General features: G+C 49.9%; 1 protein-coding gene across 8 annotated transcripts in view; it reads right to left on the minus strand.

The window, feature by feature from the left end:
- The window catches only part of CUX1 (cut like homeobox 1), a 362321-nt gene that overhangs the window by 273127 nt on the left and 73850 nt on the right, over nucleotides 1–15344 (minus strand). For all 8 annotated transcript variants that reach the window (XM_037815379.1, XM_037815378.1, XM_037815376.1 and 5 more), the window contains exon 2: nucleotides 13703–13813. In XM_037815379.1, coding sequence (XP_037671307.1) covers nucleotides 13703–13813 — 111 coding nt within the window. The remainder of the gene's footprint in view (nucleotides 1–13702; nucleotides 13814–15344) is intronic.

The following is a 15344-nucleotide window of genomic DNA, read 5'->3' on the forward strand; positions in this document are numbered from 1 at the left end:
CACCGGTGGGGTGCAGCCAGCCCTGATCATCCGGGAAGACAGCGGGCAACACCCCGTCAAGCCGAGCATGTGCAGACCCCGGGACCTCACAATTGCACTCATGTATCTACCCGATACAACTCGCGAGCTCACGCCCAAGGACAAAGCAGAAACAACCCCGAAAACTCCGCTTGCCCTTCTCAGTAGGGTGATGTGGTTTATTCTCATAGCGCAAGACTGCACCACGGAAATGAATTCACTAGTTGCACAAGCCCACATGGATAAATCTCCAACGGGAAACGTTGGGTCAAACAGGCAAGTTGTAAAGGATTATAGAGCATAAGATACCATCGGTATGACACCATTTGTATAAACAAATTACATATAAACAAAAACAATATATAGTTTATAAATGCATAAACATTGTTCTGAATACAAAAGCATGGAAATGACCCATCAATTTTTGGGATGCTATTTACATCTGAGGAAGAATGGAAGGGGACGGGTTGCAAATGGGATTTTAGCTGTATTGGTAACATTTTCTTTCTATTTGAAAAAAGAGGCATCACGGAAGCAAATGGGGCAAAATGGTAACATCTAGCCAATCTTCACAAAGGGTACAGAAAAGTTTGTTTTGTTTTCTGCACTTTAAAGTACGTTAGAAATACTTATTTACTTATTTTTTGAATTTGTGTGTAAATTAACTACGTCACTGCAGATAAAATCCCGAATGGACACCTATGTATGGCTCAGGGGAAGCAGAGGTAGCTGTACCTTCCGGGTCTTTCTACTTGAGTGGCTGCTCCCTCGGTCAAGAAGTTCTTGGAAGAAATGTGTGCCAAGGACTAACTGGTGCAAAACATTTTTTCATGCAGAAGCTTTCCCCGTATGCCACGTTCTCGTACCACAGTGGAGGGCAGCGTGGGGAGCGAGAGGGCTGAGCGTGGCCCTCACCCCGCATCGGGCTGGGCACCCCCAGCAAGGCTGAACTGTCAAGTCCCGGGATGCTCTGTCACTAACCCTCTTCAAAGCACCCGGAATACAGAGTCAGTGGACGGGTGAATAAATACAGTGTTGAACTGGGCCCCAAAAGGCCTGCGGAGCTAAAAGGTGACCTTTCAAATGTGAAGTAGTGAGGCCCCCAAGGGTGGGGCGGGGGTCCTGCGGCTGAAGCAGTTCCCACTCAAGAAGCAGTTCAAACTCTCTTCCTCCCAACTGCACAGGAAAGTCAGTCTGGGGTGGGGCAGGGCAGCCATGTGTGGCCAGGCCTCCTGGGGCAGGGAGAAGGCTCCGAGACCAAGTGTGGTGGCCAGAGCTCAGCGAGTGCTCCCCAAGGGCCCACGCGGGCACAGACCACTGTTGGCCACCTGGACCCCAGGACGCCAGTGTGGCCACTTGGAGCTCTGACACCCTGGGCCAGACACTCCTCCACCCTGGGCCTCAGTTTCCCCCTCTTTGAAATGGAGGTGAGCACTGTGCCTATTTCACGGGGCCCCTGTGAGTGTTGAGTGAGCTGATGAAGTAAGAGGGTTTAGAGCAGCACCTGGCAAGTAGTAAGTGCTCACTTGATGTCAGCAGTTGTTACTAGCATTACCGTCATGCCCCTGAGGCTATCAGAGCCCCTAAACATAATCGCCATGGTGGACCCCATCCTACTCACTACGGGATTATACCCCATCCTACTCACTATGGGATCAGACCCCATCCTACACACTACGGGATGTCCATGACTGTGTGCTGCATGCATGGATGAATGTTTGAACAGAAAAACCCCAAAAGGTGAAAGCAGGTGATGGCTCCAAAGAAGAAAGGGCAGTGCCCGTCTTGGGCTCACGGGCAGAGAGAAGAGAGGCAGCACCCAGACGGCACCAGGCGTTGACCAGCCCACGCCTCTTGACTCAAAACCAGAGGTGGCCTGTTCTACTCAAATCTCACAGACAGCCAGGGACCCGGCCAGAATCAGGGTCCAAGCATCCTGGTTCCCGATTAGAGGCTCCTTCAACCGTCCCTACTGTGCTACGAGGTCCTCCTGTTAACATAAAGGGCCGCACATGAAATTATTAGACCCTGCCTAATGGGCTTGTAATGCTCCTTGTAAACCTAACGTTTCATGCAACTCACATCTGCAAGTTAAAAGTGAGTGGCGCCATCAGTCAACAGCCAGCATCCAACAATGGCCACATGCGCCCCACCCCAGCAGCTCGGCCAAAGAAAGAAAACCAGAAGCCAAATCTCAGCGTCAGTGGAACTTCTGACCAGATTGTCTCTGTCTTGACTGTTGCCATCTCAAAATGGAAGGAGGATTTTCCTGCATTTGGTTCATAATAAACCCCATAAGTTAACAGCATTCTCACGCTAATGTCAGATTTTAACCTACAACTGCTTCTCTCTGGGTCTACTCCCACAAAACGTGCACGCGCACACACACACACTCACACACACACCCTTTAAATGGGTAGTTCAAAGCAATACTCAAAAATAATTTTATTTTTTACTAATACAAGACTAAATGCTTACACAGAGGTTGTGGCCTGCTCTGTGGAGTCTGCCTCCTGGGCCCAAACCCTTCCGGGCAGGTCACTCCCTCGGTAAAGTGGCCCTCATCATGCCCACCGCTACAGTGACCATGAGAAACACTGAAATGTTTGGGATGCATGTGGCATAATGCTTGACTCTCAGCGAGTACTGGATAAATATTAGCTCACCACAACTTCAACCTAATTTTATGGCTCAACCAAATTTTATGGCTCTCGTATTTAGCCATCATACCTTAAAAGTTTGTATGCAACAAGCATATTGAATGAGAAGAGGCAGGGGCCTCTTTTCTATACCCAAGTTACCGTTACATCCTACAGAGAAGATGTTCTCCACTGACAATGCACGTCAGTTGAGTTAATTGACCAGAAAGACAACGTGTGGGCTACTCTCAAAGAGCGGGTTCCAAGGAGAGAGTTCAGCAGCAAATATTTCCATTCAAGGAACAGGTAACCTAATGCAAAGGGAGGGAAACGCCTATTGAGACATTACGGAAGGAGGAGATTGTTTATTTTACTGAATTTATTCAAATCTGCAGTAGCAACTAGGGCCCATCTCATGCTTTAAGAGTTGGCTTTGGTTTAGCTTTTTTAAATTTAATGTGCATTTATAGCTTTAAAACTCACCTATGAACACAATTTCTTCACTTATTGAGCGTCTACTGTTTACCACGGCTATTCTGGACATTCTGCAACGTGGTGCCTAACTCCGAGTCACTCTGATGGTGCTGCTGCCCCCACTTAGGGGTTGAGGAAATGGAGGCTCGGGGAGGACGTACAACGCAGCATGGCTTTGTGCTCGCAGGCGGCAGACTAGCATTCCATTCCGCATGGTTCTAATTACAGCCTTTTCCTTTTCGACAGTTATTAAACTCGAAGATAATTTGTCTGTTATACTTAAAATAGCCCTTTGAAAGCTGCTAGACGCTTGAAGGCAGCACGCGCACTGTCTCAGGAAGGAAAAGACACGCCGGCCCTGTCGCCGTTTCGGGGAGCCAGGCGGGACGGGTGGGCTGCAGCGCCCAGTCCTGGGGCCCTTCCGAGGCCACCTGCTGGGGCTGGGGCTCGTCGCAGAGCCCTGACCGCGTCCCGTTGCCAGAAACTGAGAGACAACTCCTCGCTGATCACCTGAGAAGTCACTTTTTTGGACCAAAGGCAATGGAACAAAATAAGGTTTCCAGCAAACTCAGATGTTTATTGAACTGAATTTGCTAATGTCCAAATTAAAGAGCGTCTCTGGCTTTAGGAAGTCGAAAGACTGAATCTTATGCCTAAAACTGATGGAGGATTAGAGCAAAGACGATCAGGCCTTTGCTGAAAGAGAAATTTTAGGGAGTCGCTCAAAATTGTCGATAGTTCTTTCAAAATCTCCACGAAAGGCTCTGTTTTGAAAGGGGTGTGTGTGTGGGGGGGGGATGTCTCCACTTAGATCCAAAAAAAACCTTCCCTGCCTCCATGAAGCACATTTGCTTGCCCTTTCTCCCACTGCCGTGCTGTCCTGGTTAGAGTCTCATCACCACCTGGAAGTTATTTTGCCGCCATCCGTTTTTCTGGTCACCGCCTGCCTGCCCCTGCTAGGCGAAAGCTCAGTGAGCGCTGGAACCTTCTCTCTCGGGCACCGCTGTATCTCCGCACCTCAGACTGTCCCTGGTCCCCAGCAAGGGCCCAGGGCCACTTGTAGAAGGAAGGGAGGAAAGAACAGAGGAAGAAAGGATTTATTGGGCACCTGCTATGCGCTGCATGCCCTTGAACGCACTTCAGCCCCACCGCAGCTGTGACGTATCAGTCCTACTCTACAGATAAGGGACAGTCTCGGAATGGCCCATGTCCTTGCTCAAGGTCACTCAGCCTGAACATCCACACCACTCCCGCCCAGGACGGACACTTTCCCTAACAGGAATCCCCCATTCTCCTGACTACGACCCCGTCAAGTAGGCAGAATGTGTTCTTGCAGATGAAGGACAGAGGTCAAGTTTCTGTCCCAGTGCTATAGAGGTCAGAAAGCTATTAAGCTATGAAGCTAGCACTTGACCAGAGCTCAGTTCGCCAAGCCCAGGCTCTTTCCTCGGCTCTGCACCCCCCACCCCCTGCCCACCCCCCGCCCCACTGCCCACCTGGGGCTTCCCAGGCCTTTCTAGGACGTGGGGAACAACGTGGCCACCAGACACCACCGACTGGGGCTGAGTGAGCTTTTAATGGTATTCATGACTCCATCACACTCTCAAGGCAGGTTTTCTCCCCGAGGGACCCAAAAAAAACGTGAAAATAGCTCCTTGGGTTGATAACTTGACTTAAAGAGTTTAATTGTTAACAATTAAATGGTCACTTATAATTTTTAAGCTTTTTTTGGTTAAAGTCTTATTATAACTTAAAGGCAGGTGACTCTAGAATGATTAAACACCAAAGTGGATTATTTGGGCTTTATAATTTTGCCAAAAACTGGACAGGCCTTTTTTTTTTTTTTTTTTGGATAAACTACATTGCTTTGCCATAAAGAAAATTTACAAGGTATTTTTATGTGGGGAGTTCCTTCAGAGGATAAGAGAGAAAAACAAAATTAAAAATCTGTGCAGGGATTTTCTCCACCCCAAGACAGGAATTAAGAAAAATAAATAGCAGAATTAAGAAAAATAAACAGCAGCTTTATTGAGATATAATTCACATACCATAAAATTTACCCTTTTAGAGTGCACCATTCAGTGCTTTTTAGCATAGTCATGAGGTTGTACAATCTCCCTCACTCTTTAATCCCAGGACATTTTCATCATCCCCAAAAGAAACCCTGTGCTCCTTGGTGCTCTCTCCACCCCCCTCCCCCTGGCAGCCTTTTGCCCTCTGTCTGTCTTTGTGGATGTGCCTATTCTGGAAACTTCATAAATATGGAATCGTACAATATGTGGGTCTTCTGTGTCTGTCTTCTTTCACATGGCAGGGTGTTTCCAAGGTTCACCGATGGTAGATTGTGTATCAGGTATTTTATTCCTTTTTATTACTGAATAACACTCCACTGTTTGGAGATACCACATTTTGTTTATCCCCCATCAACTGATGGACATTTGGGTGGTTTCCACCTTGGGGCTGTTATGCACAGTGCTGCTGCAAACCCATGTGCGGGTTTCTGTGTGGCTACATGCTTTCAGTTCTCTCGGTGTCCACCTTGGAGCAGAACTGCTGGGTCATATGGTAACTCTATATTTACCTTTTGGAGGAACTGCCAAAGAAAGGCAACTCATGAATTCATCTTTTTAACACTGTGCAAAAAATTAAAACAAAATTGAGGAGCCTAATAAAATTGCATTTATTCTCTTCCTATTTTGAGAACTGACTCTTGCAGAGTGATGTAATTAACATCTTTTTAAAATGTTGTCTATTCTGGAAAGAGAAAGGAACTTTCACACTGTGCTCATCATCGAGTGTCCGTGGTATTCAAAGTCTGGCACTAAACAAAAACCTGAAGGCGGCAGAGTTCCTGGCCTGCGGGCTCCTACGCTTTGCAGATGGGAGAAGGCAACAAAAGTCGCTGTCCTCGGGCTGTGGATTCCGCGTGGCCACTGCCGCCCGAGCCCTACCCCCCAGCGGGAGCTGCAGCGCGGTCAAGGGTGCCCGCATGCCCGCTCGCAGCCGGACCCCGGCTTCCCACCTGGGAGGGCCCCTCGCCCACCACTGCCCCTGCAGGAAAGGCCCAGTCGGAAGCGGCATGCCTGGTCCAACCCCGTTCTTTAAAAGGAACGGTCTGTTTGTCACATGAGTGCTACAGATCTCCGATGAATGTGCTCTTAGGTCCAAACAGATGAGAAAATCACGCTAGTGCTCCGCTCTTCAGGCTGCGTTGATTTTATATCCCAGTGAGGATGAGGACAAACACAAAACCTGGGTGGTTTGCCTTCAGAGGGCTTCATACTCTGCTAATGTGACCAAAACAAGAGAGGAGATGGGAATTCAGTCGCCAAAGCTGACATCTCAGCTCTTCAGTAACAAGGCCTGTACCCTACTTGACGGTTTAAAAAGCACAGTGACTCCTACGTGACCTCCTGTGACCCTCACACCCATTCCAGGAGGTAGTTATAATTATCGTCCTCACCTTAGAGATGTTTAAAAAAAAAAAAAAAGCAAGAGGCTCAGGCAAGTTACGCAGCTTGCCCAGGACCCCTGCAGGGCCGTGCGGGCTGCGGGCACCTCCTGGAGCCCCAGCCACACGGTCCCAGGGCCGCCCGGGCACGACGGGGCCATGGGAGTCACAGCTTTCCTTTTAAGTGACGGTCTTTTTCCAGGCTGAGTCACTCGCTGCAGTGCCTATATAAAGGCCACTGAGGCAGTGACTAAAAGTATCTGGACCCAGGCCTTAGCCATATATTACCACCCTCCACTCCCTGACCCGTCCCTCCAGCACCTTCTCTCACACGGAGTGGAAACGGAGCCATCAAGTCTTTCCGGTGAGTACGTCCTTTTGTCCCTCTTAACCTCGGCAAAAAGTGAGGAGCTGACATAAATGAGATGGTGCCGGCCCTCGACTTCCTGTCTTCCCGACCAGTGCACAGAGGTAACCACGGGCTCCCCTGAAGAAGGGGGAACTCACCTCCCCCGCCCCCCTCATCACCATGTCCAGAAGGAGTCGACCAATCTAGCTCATGTCAAGGATGTACAAGACTTCCTTCTGCGTCATTTCTCAAGACAACTCTCCAGAACTGTTTTTTTATAACTGTTACCCAGGAATCAGAAAAATACTCTAGTCTGCAATAGAAGGACAAATTAAGATTCTGGCCCACTCAGAAAAAGCAGCTGGGACAGCAATAAAGAGGACATTCCCTGTGACAAAGCGGGCCTGCTGGTTCGGGAGTCAGGGCTGCGGGGGCTGGGGCCGACGTCACGCTCTGGGCCCACCCTCCCCAGCTGGAGACAGCTGGGCAGGGAAGGGACGTTCCGTCCGGTCACCCGGGAGCTGGGCGCAAGTGGTTGGGGCTGAAGCTCAGCTCTGCCAATGACGACAGGAGCAAGAGACAGGGGTACAAGAAAGGAGCTACACACACTTGGGAGAGACGGATGTAAACAACAGAAAGTGACGGTCAGCAGAGTGGACGAGGTGGCACTGATGCCCCAGAGGTCAAGAAAAGCTGAGGCAGAAGTACATCGGAGAAAAAAACAACTAAAGAGCTCCTGAACCGCAGCTTGGTTTTCCTTACAGAACAGATGAGGTCCACTTTACAGGAAACTTTGATTAAACTAATAAAAGTCTTAAACAGACTCCTAAGAAACATTCCGGGTAGGAGCCGGACACGCTGGCATGGCACAAACGAGTCCCGAGAACGGTTTCATGGTAAAGTCGTTGCACCTCGGGTCTGTGGCTCTCCTTTCTCTCCCCTCTGTAAATGAGGACGGCTCTTCCCCAACTGAAAAGAGTTAGAACCCAACAAAAACATCCCTGTGCTCTTTCTGGAAGCAAGTCCAGCCCCTAGGGCCACTTTCCTTGGTCAAGCATCGCTCTCAAACAGTGTGTTCCTTACACGAAGCCGACACTGCAGGAGGACTGGGTTAGCCTGGCGGTTTCTCAAGGGAAGAGGCCTCGCCAGCCTCCTCGGGCCCTGAAGCCACTCTTGTCACTGAGCTCCCACCTGCAGGTCCCACAGAGAGCATCCCCGGAAAACACGAAGGGCCTCCGCTGCACCAGGCACATCTGGGAGGCTGCGCGGCCCAGTGGGTAAGACGCAGGCTTGGGAGCCGGGCAGCCTGGGTTCGAGTCCCATGCTGTCGAGCAGTTGCTGTGGGATCCCTGAGACAAACTGCTCTGAGGAGCAAACTTTAAAGTTAACTAAATGGAAAAGTCATTTCATGTAGGACAATAAAGACATAAAGCTATCTCTTTTGTAGTCCCTGATGGGAAATGGCTCAGAATGACCCAAGAAACATGCATCGGCACCTTGCCTGGTCAGAGGCGGGAAGGAGTTGGCTCCGTGCTGGCCACGGGCACGTGTTTCACGGCCCTGGGTTCCCACCTGCAGTCAGCTCTATAAACACAGGGGTCGTCCGGGGCATTAAAGGGCCTCCTGACCTTCGACAGCTCAGGAGAGTGCCGCTAGAATCACACCCAGGAAACTGACAGTTCGGTGCACCTCAGATCTCTGGTCAAAGCCATGGAAAAGTAAGAGGCAAATGGTAAGGTTGAGAAAAATTCCCTGGTATGTGTGGGAGCGGGGGCGTGAGGCCCAGGCCACACACACAGTTCTCACGCCACCAGGCTCCATGAACACGAACACAAAAGGACAACTATGTCTCATCTTACTAATATGAACTAATTATAAGGAGTAAACTGGGAGTTAAAACCTACAGGATAGGTTACCAGGAGATAGGAAGAAGGTACAGAATGGGCAGAAGATGCGCGAGGTGTACGGGATTTTTATTAAAGTTGATTGTAAATGTTTGGAAGTGAATAGAAGTGATGGTAGCACTGTAGCTGTGTAACTAACAACTCTGAGAGTGAGTGTGGTTGCAAGGGGAAGTCGGGTCATGTACGTTGCTAGAAGGAAAGCTCGAGGACAAAACATGGGGCTGTGTAACCTAGCAAAACCTGTTGTGGACAATGACAGTGGTTACTTGTACAAACATAAGAAAGCTCTTCTATGAACTAGAGCAAAAGTATGTCACCATTACAAGGTGTTGGTAATAGGGTGTTATATGGGAAAAAATATAATTAATGCAAACTAAGAACTATAGTTAACAGTAACATTGTAATATTCTTTCATCGGCTATAAAAGGTACTATACGCAAGCCAAGAGTCAATAATAGGGGAGTATAAGGGGTATGGGATTTTTTTATTTCAGAGCAACGAGAATGTTCTCAAATTGATTGTGGTGATGAATGCATAACTCTGTGATTATACTGAGAGCCACTGATGGTACACTCTGCATTAATTGTATGGTGTGTGACTAAAACTGTTTAAAAAAAACACAGACCCAAGGCTCAAAAAGCAGAACTGCTTATTTTTCCTAAGGGTTACTGAGGGAGATGAGGCCTAAGCTAGAGAACTTTCCCACCAATTATTTAACAGTATCTCTCTGGGCAGGTTTGCATTCAGAGGATTCCACTTACAGTGTCATAGCATTTAACATGCTATATCATAAATTCTATTGGCTTGTTAAGAAAGATGAACATTTTAAAGAAAGGGATAGGATTTTAGCCACGGGGACAAAACATCTGGCACGTGAAAGGAGTTTGACAATACTTGCAAAGTAAGTGTTCTTACAAACTAACTTGTGGAATTCGTTAAGATGAAACGACCTGTTTGTTTTGAGGTTCCTGAGCTCGTTTTGAGGCGCAGAAATCAACTGCATCTAGCACATCCCATGGAACGTGCTCCGAGTTAACACTAAAAGCAACGCAGCAGGCATCACAGCCCACCCCGCAGCTGCCCAGGAGGACAGCCTCAGCAGCTCGTGCTTTCACAGATGACCGGCTGGGACTTCAGAGGTCACCTAGCTGGCCCAAAGACACCGGGCCAGTAGATCGCCTGCAACAATCAACATGGAAAGCAGTACAAACCACAAATGCCCAGCAGCCTATTCTGTTCAACTTCTGCTGTCGATTATTAATGCAACAAGAAATTGATGGTTAGTTAGAAAATAAAAAAGATACAATATTTTTCTTTGAATGATCTCTTGTTTGATTCAGAGAAACTCATAAAACTTTCTTCACAGAGTAAGTGCAAGCCCCTTCAAATTAAGTTCAGTTTCTGGATGAAAAAGACACAAGCAGGGGAGTGGGAACAACTGCTGTATGGGGTGTGCGGCTTCCGCGTGCAGTCAGGAAAGGCTCTGGAACTGGACAGTGGTGACGGCTGCACAACATGGTGAGTGTCCACTGAACTGTACTCTTTAAAGGGTCACAATGGCAAACATAATGCTATGTGCGTTTTCCAGTTTAAAAAAAAGACATGAGCAATACTATCAAATGACCATAAACATATTAAGCTAATGACATAAAACCGAAACTTAAAAATAAGTTATTCCAGGGCAGAGAGTCAGGGCTCTGGCCACACTCGCACCCACCTCTGTGCTCCCGTGCTCTCTCCCGCCTGAGACGGCCCCTGCGGTCGCACAGCTCACCCTCCACTCGCCTGCCCAGGGCCCCCAGCCTCTGCCCCCTGGACGTGGGCTTCCTCCCGTCACCCCCAGGTGGTGGCCGTCCAGTGACAGACATGCCCCTTGATGGGAAAGACCACAATGCATTCACCATGAGTTTTCCCTTGTACCATCTATCACACACACCAGACATTCAAGAGACACTGGGAGGAAATTTTCTCCTTCATCAGAACAAAGAGGGGCTTCAACATTTTCATCAACAGTCGATGCACTTGGCACCACGCACTAAGAAACATGGCCGGTCCTGGGCCTGCTGGGCTGGCTGCCCTTGAACAAGGGGGCCCCGGGGCCACCAGGCCAACAGCGTGCGGCCAGCGAGGACTGTGGTGGCCGTGTCTGTAACAGGGGACCATGCCTTTCCCGCCGCCAAGCCAAGCTGTTTATCCATCACCACAAGCTCTGAGCAGCCTTCCTTTGTACACGTCCAGTTTCTACAAGTGCAAGCTCTACAGAAGTGGTCATCTGTTTCTTGGGTTGCTTGACAGTATGTCCGGCAGCAGAGCTAGATAACATGAGTGCTGTCGGGGTGGCGGCTCTGGACAGAGACTTCAAGCAAAGCAGCAGCCCAGTACGCTCCTCCGGCCCTGTACTCACCCTGCATGTGTTGCGGGAGCCCCTCAGTGCACCCCCAGGACCTCAGCTGCAGCTACCTGTCCCCACTTACTCTCTGACCTTAACTGGCTCCAAGCAGAAGATTCTGGCTGGGGGGTGTGAGTGAGCCTGGCGGTGTCTGAGGACTGTCCCAGACAGAAAAATGAAACAGGAGTAACCCAGAGCTGCAGGCTGCCAGTGGATTCACCCCTTCACACGTCCCTGGAAATCCCTATGGCACTAAGACTCTCCTGCAGGGAAGAAACCCAAGTGCACAGCAGCCTCCACCACCTGGAAAAGGCTGGGCAGGGAACAAGCCTGGCACCAGCCTGCACAACCCCAAGATGTTCCTTCTCGATGCAAGACAACATCTGCAAAATGTGCCCTACAAAGAAATGCCCCAAATGCTGTTTACCAGGAGGCTGCCTTCTCCCCAAGCGTCTTCCACTTATTGGAATTAATACAAATTTTAAGGCTGGATTCCTTCAAGTAACTGACCATGGGACTCAACCCAAGCTGTGTGAGCTGGGTCCTGTCTCTGCAGGAGAAGGCCTGTCCTGTTTGGTGTCAACAGTAGGACACAGCTCAGTTCAGTTCGATCAACATTTATCCACAGGCAGCCGATGGGAAGCACGTCCACCCCTTGCCTGGCACTTGCTTTCAGCAGCTGACAAAGGGTCTGGGACTCCAGAGGAACGTCTAGGAATCCAATTCTTGGCTTAATCTTCTTCTCAGCACTTACCATGTGGCCTATTATATTTACCTATGTGTGGTCTGTTGCCTCCCTAACTGGGTGGAAGGCCTTGCCCCTCTTTTTTAGATTTTCTACGGAAATCTCTGGCTGTATGGTGACCAAGGATTTTCCCTGTGCTAAGGGGTGAGCGATGAGAACCGAGGACAGCAGATGATGGCTAGTTACTGGAACGGTGCTGAGAAATTAGTGAGAGAGGCGTTTGGAGGGTGACCTGAGGAAACTGAGTCAAGGAGGAGAGCCTGAAAAGCCCCACGGCTAGACTCTCCGCGAAGGTCTGCTCTAAAGCAGCCTGAGAGAAGGCAGCAAGAAGGGGAGGTGCTGTCTCTTCGATCCTCTCCTTCTTCTGTCTTTATTCATAACAACAAAGAACATGGAGAGCAGCCCTCTGCCCCCACCCCCAGCCCAACATTACAAAGACGGCAGCAGGCCCCAAGCACCATCACTCTGACCTGCCTTTTCATTCTGGAAAACACGCAAGATCCACAGCCAAGGGCAGAGTGGGGTGGAGAGGGTAAGCCATGGGCCAAGGATTTGAAACCCTCTAGGGGTAGGTCTGCCTGGAGTGCCCCTTTCTCTCCCGTGCTCCATGCTTTCTCCCAAAACATTTCTTCTGAAAACGGAGGGCTAATAATTTGTTTTCCAAAATGATTTACAATAGCCCTCCCTCAAACAGCAAGCTCCTTGGAAACATCTGAATTGAGTCCACTTTTAAAAATCCGATTCACACGTAATTTTTCAGGAATTCTAAGAGCTAGGGGCATCCCTCCCAGGAAGCGGCTTTTCTTCCCAGCCTGTTCCCGGGTCCCACACGGAAGCACTGAGAGCCACGGGAAAAGCCCGAGGCCTGGGAGCCAGGGTCGCCACTGGGCACTGACACCCAGGTGAAGGGTCCGGGAGGCCTGGGTGGGGGCTGAGCACCAAGGCACGAAAACCACTGGAGGCCAAGCTGGCAGAAGCTGCCCTGAAAGAAGTTCCCGTGTCCACTCAGTGTCTGTAAATCTCTGGTCTCCTTTTCTCTCTTACTGAGCCCTTGATAGGGATGAAGGAAACAAGGGACCTGGAAAACAGACCAGGAAAATGCTGCCCCAGCAACTCACAACTGTCCACCCAACACGCTCTTACAAAAAAACAGGAAAGCATAAAGAGCACTTTTCCAGTGTCCTTTAAAGCATATTTCAAGGAACGTACAGGCTGTTGAAAGGACACTACCAGACTAAATGTCTGCTTTACAGGGTGTGCCAGCATCTTGCCCGCCCCAAATGCGCGTGACATTTGGGCACTTCACTTGGCTCGCCTCCGGGGCCCCTTCAGCAGACCACGTCCTCAGACTCACGGCCCCCCTTAGAGACCTCTGGGTGGTGTAATAACAGATTTAGGTACTGATCTCAGGGGTCAAAGGCTGGGATGGGCTCCAAGATCTTACATCCCTGCATACCTGGCCACATACTCTTCTATACCCAGCTTGTTCAACACCTGCATTTGCAACAAGCTCAGGCTTTAATTTTCCAAGCAACCTATCAATTCAGGCATTACCACAGCCCAGGAGCTGGCTCCCATCAGGCAAGAATGGGAGACTGGGGACAAATGAAAAATAGAATCAAATCACATGCCACACATGCGTCCAATGAAACGAGATGTTTACGAAACGCCTTCTGAGAATGTACTAGAATGACAACCCTCTCTGCCAGCTCCGGGCGGCAGCCCCGCCTCACCTCTGGAGTGTTCTTCTTGAACTCCCGGCTCTGTTCGATAAGCCGCTTTCTGGACTGCTCGCTTTCATCTTGTCGGTTCGCCAATACTGTTGCGGTGGCATCGAGTTCTCTCTGTCATGAGAAACGAAAACGGTAAATGAGATTGTCATTGCACTTTGCACCAGAGATGAGCGCATCTGCACTTGACCAGAACACTGGGGATGGACCCAGCGGCTCCAGGGTGGTCCACTCACTGGCAGAGGAGGGGCAGGGCTAAGCAGGAAGGGAAGTTGACGAGACCACCAGGGTCCCCCCCATCCTGAATGGACTGGTTCGAGAAAACCCAACTCGCTCGCCTTGACATGTTCTGCATCAACACACACAGCACAAAGTGACCGTGTCTCTGTAATGAAACACGCAGAGACATCGTTCTTGGCTAAACCCAGAGTGAGGTCAAGGCCCGAATGACACCTCTCCCCGGAGCTGCTCTGTTTCCATTCTCAACAGGTGTCTCTCTCTGCTGTGTTTCTGTGCTCTGGTCCTTCTGTTTAACTCGGTGTTTCTGACGGGGGCCTCCAGCTTGGCTGCCCTTCGACAGCGGAGGCCTCGAGTCCTGGCAGTAAGGCTTGATTTGCTTTCACTCAACCAATGCTATTGTGAGCTTACTATGGGCCAGGCTCCACGTTAGGTACCACTGAAATTAACCTGCTCTTTATTTCCAAGAAGGACCTTTAAGAGGTAAATGCCAAGAGTGATTCGTTATTTCCAGTATTTTACAAACTTCCAAAAGGAGACACCTGGAAACAGCAGTTGCCTTCAAACCACTGTACTTGGACTGAATCCCCGAGACCCCCCAGGAATGGATTCTGTGTGAGAGGACCTGTCAGGAGCCAAGGGTGTCGAGCTCGGCTCCACGTGGCCAATTCTGGGAGGACTTGCCAAGAGGATCTGTTTCAAATGAGCCGGGAGCAGATGGGCCCAGAAGGGTGCCCCAGGCAGGCCACAGGGGCACAAGGACACGTTTCTGCAGCCACCAAGAGGCCAGCTCTGGTGCCGAGTGGCTTCGGTTACGGACGGCACACACCAGCTCATCCTGCTCAGGATTACAGGAAGCTGTTCTGAGCAATTTCTCAACAGTATGAACCATCAGCCCGCAGCAGAGCAGAGCAAGGCCCGACCCGAAGGCTGAACGGCAAGGTGGGGTGACACTCACGTCCCTCCACAGACATCACGGAAGCAGGGGGTGTCCTTCCCCACCCACCCCACGAGCTCCCACCTGCCTGCCTCTTCCTTTCTGGCAGAAGCCATCAAACTAGTCTGCAGCCCACCTACCCACCCACCCACTGCCGAACACCTCATTCGTATCCCATGGACGGGCCATGGTACCCTAGTATAAGCCAGAGAAGGTGACCAAGTGAGGCCACAAACAGCCAGGGAGCTGTCAACCTGGAATCATAGATGGTTTAAAAACGGGGGAGATAAAACGGGGGAACGGGAGAGAGACCCTCCACGCCACATGCTCCCCTTTATTATTTCTAGCATTAAAGCGAATTCTGGGCAAACAAGCCCAAAAGAATAACGTGGGCTAGAATTCAAGAACAGATGTCAAAGCTATTGCAGCAGAGAGGGAAACACTGAACATTTTGATAGACCACATTTGAAA

The sequence above is a fragment of the Choloepus didactylus genome, chromosome 21 (assembly GCF_015220235.1).
Source record: "Choloepus didactylus isolate mChoDid1 chromosome 21, mChoDid1.pri, whole genome shotgun sequence".
NCBI classification, from domain to species: domain Eukaryota; kingdom Metazoa; phylum Chordata; class Mammalia; order Pilosa; family Megalonychidae; genus Choloepus; species Choloepus didactylus.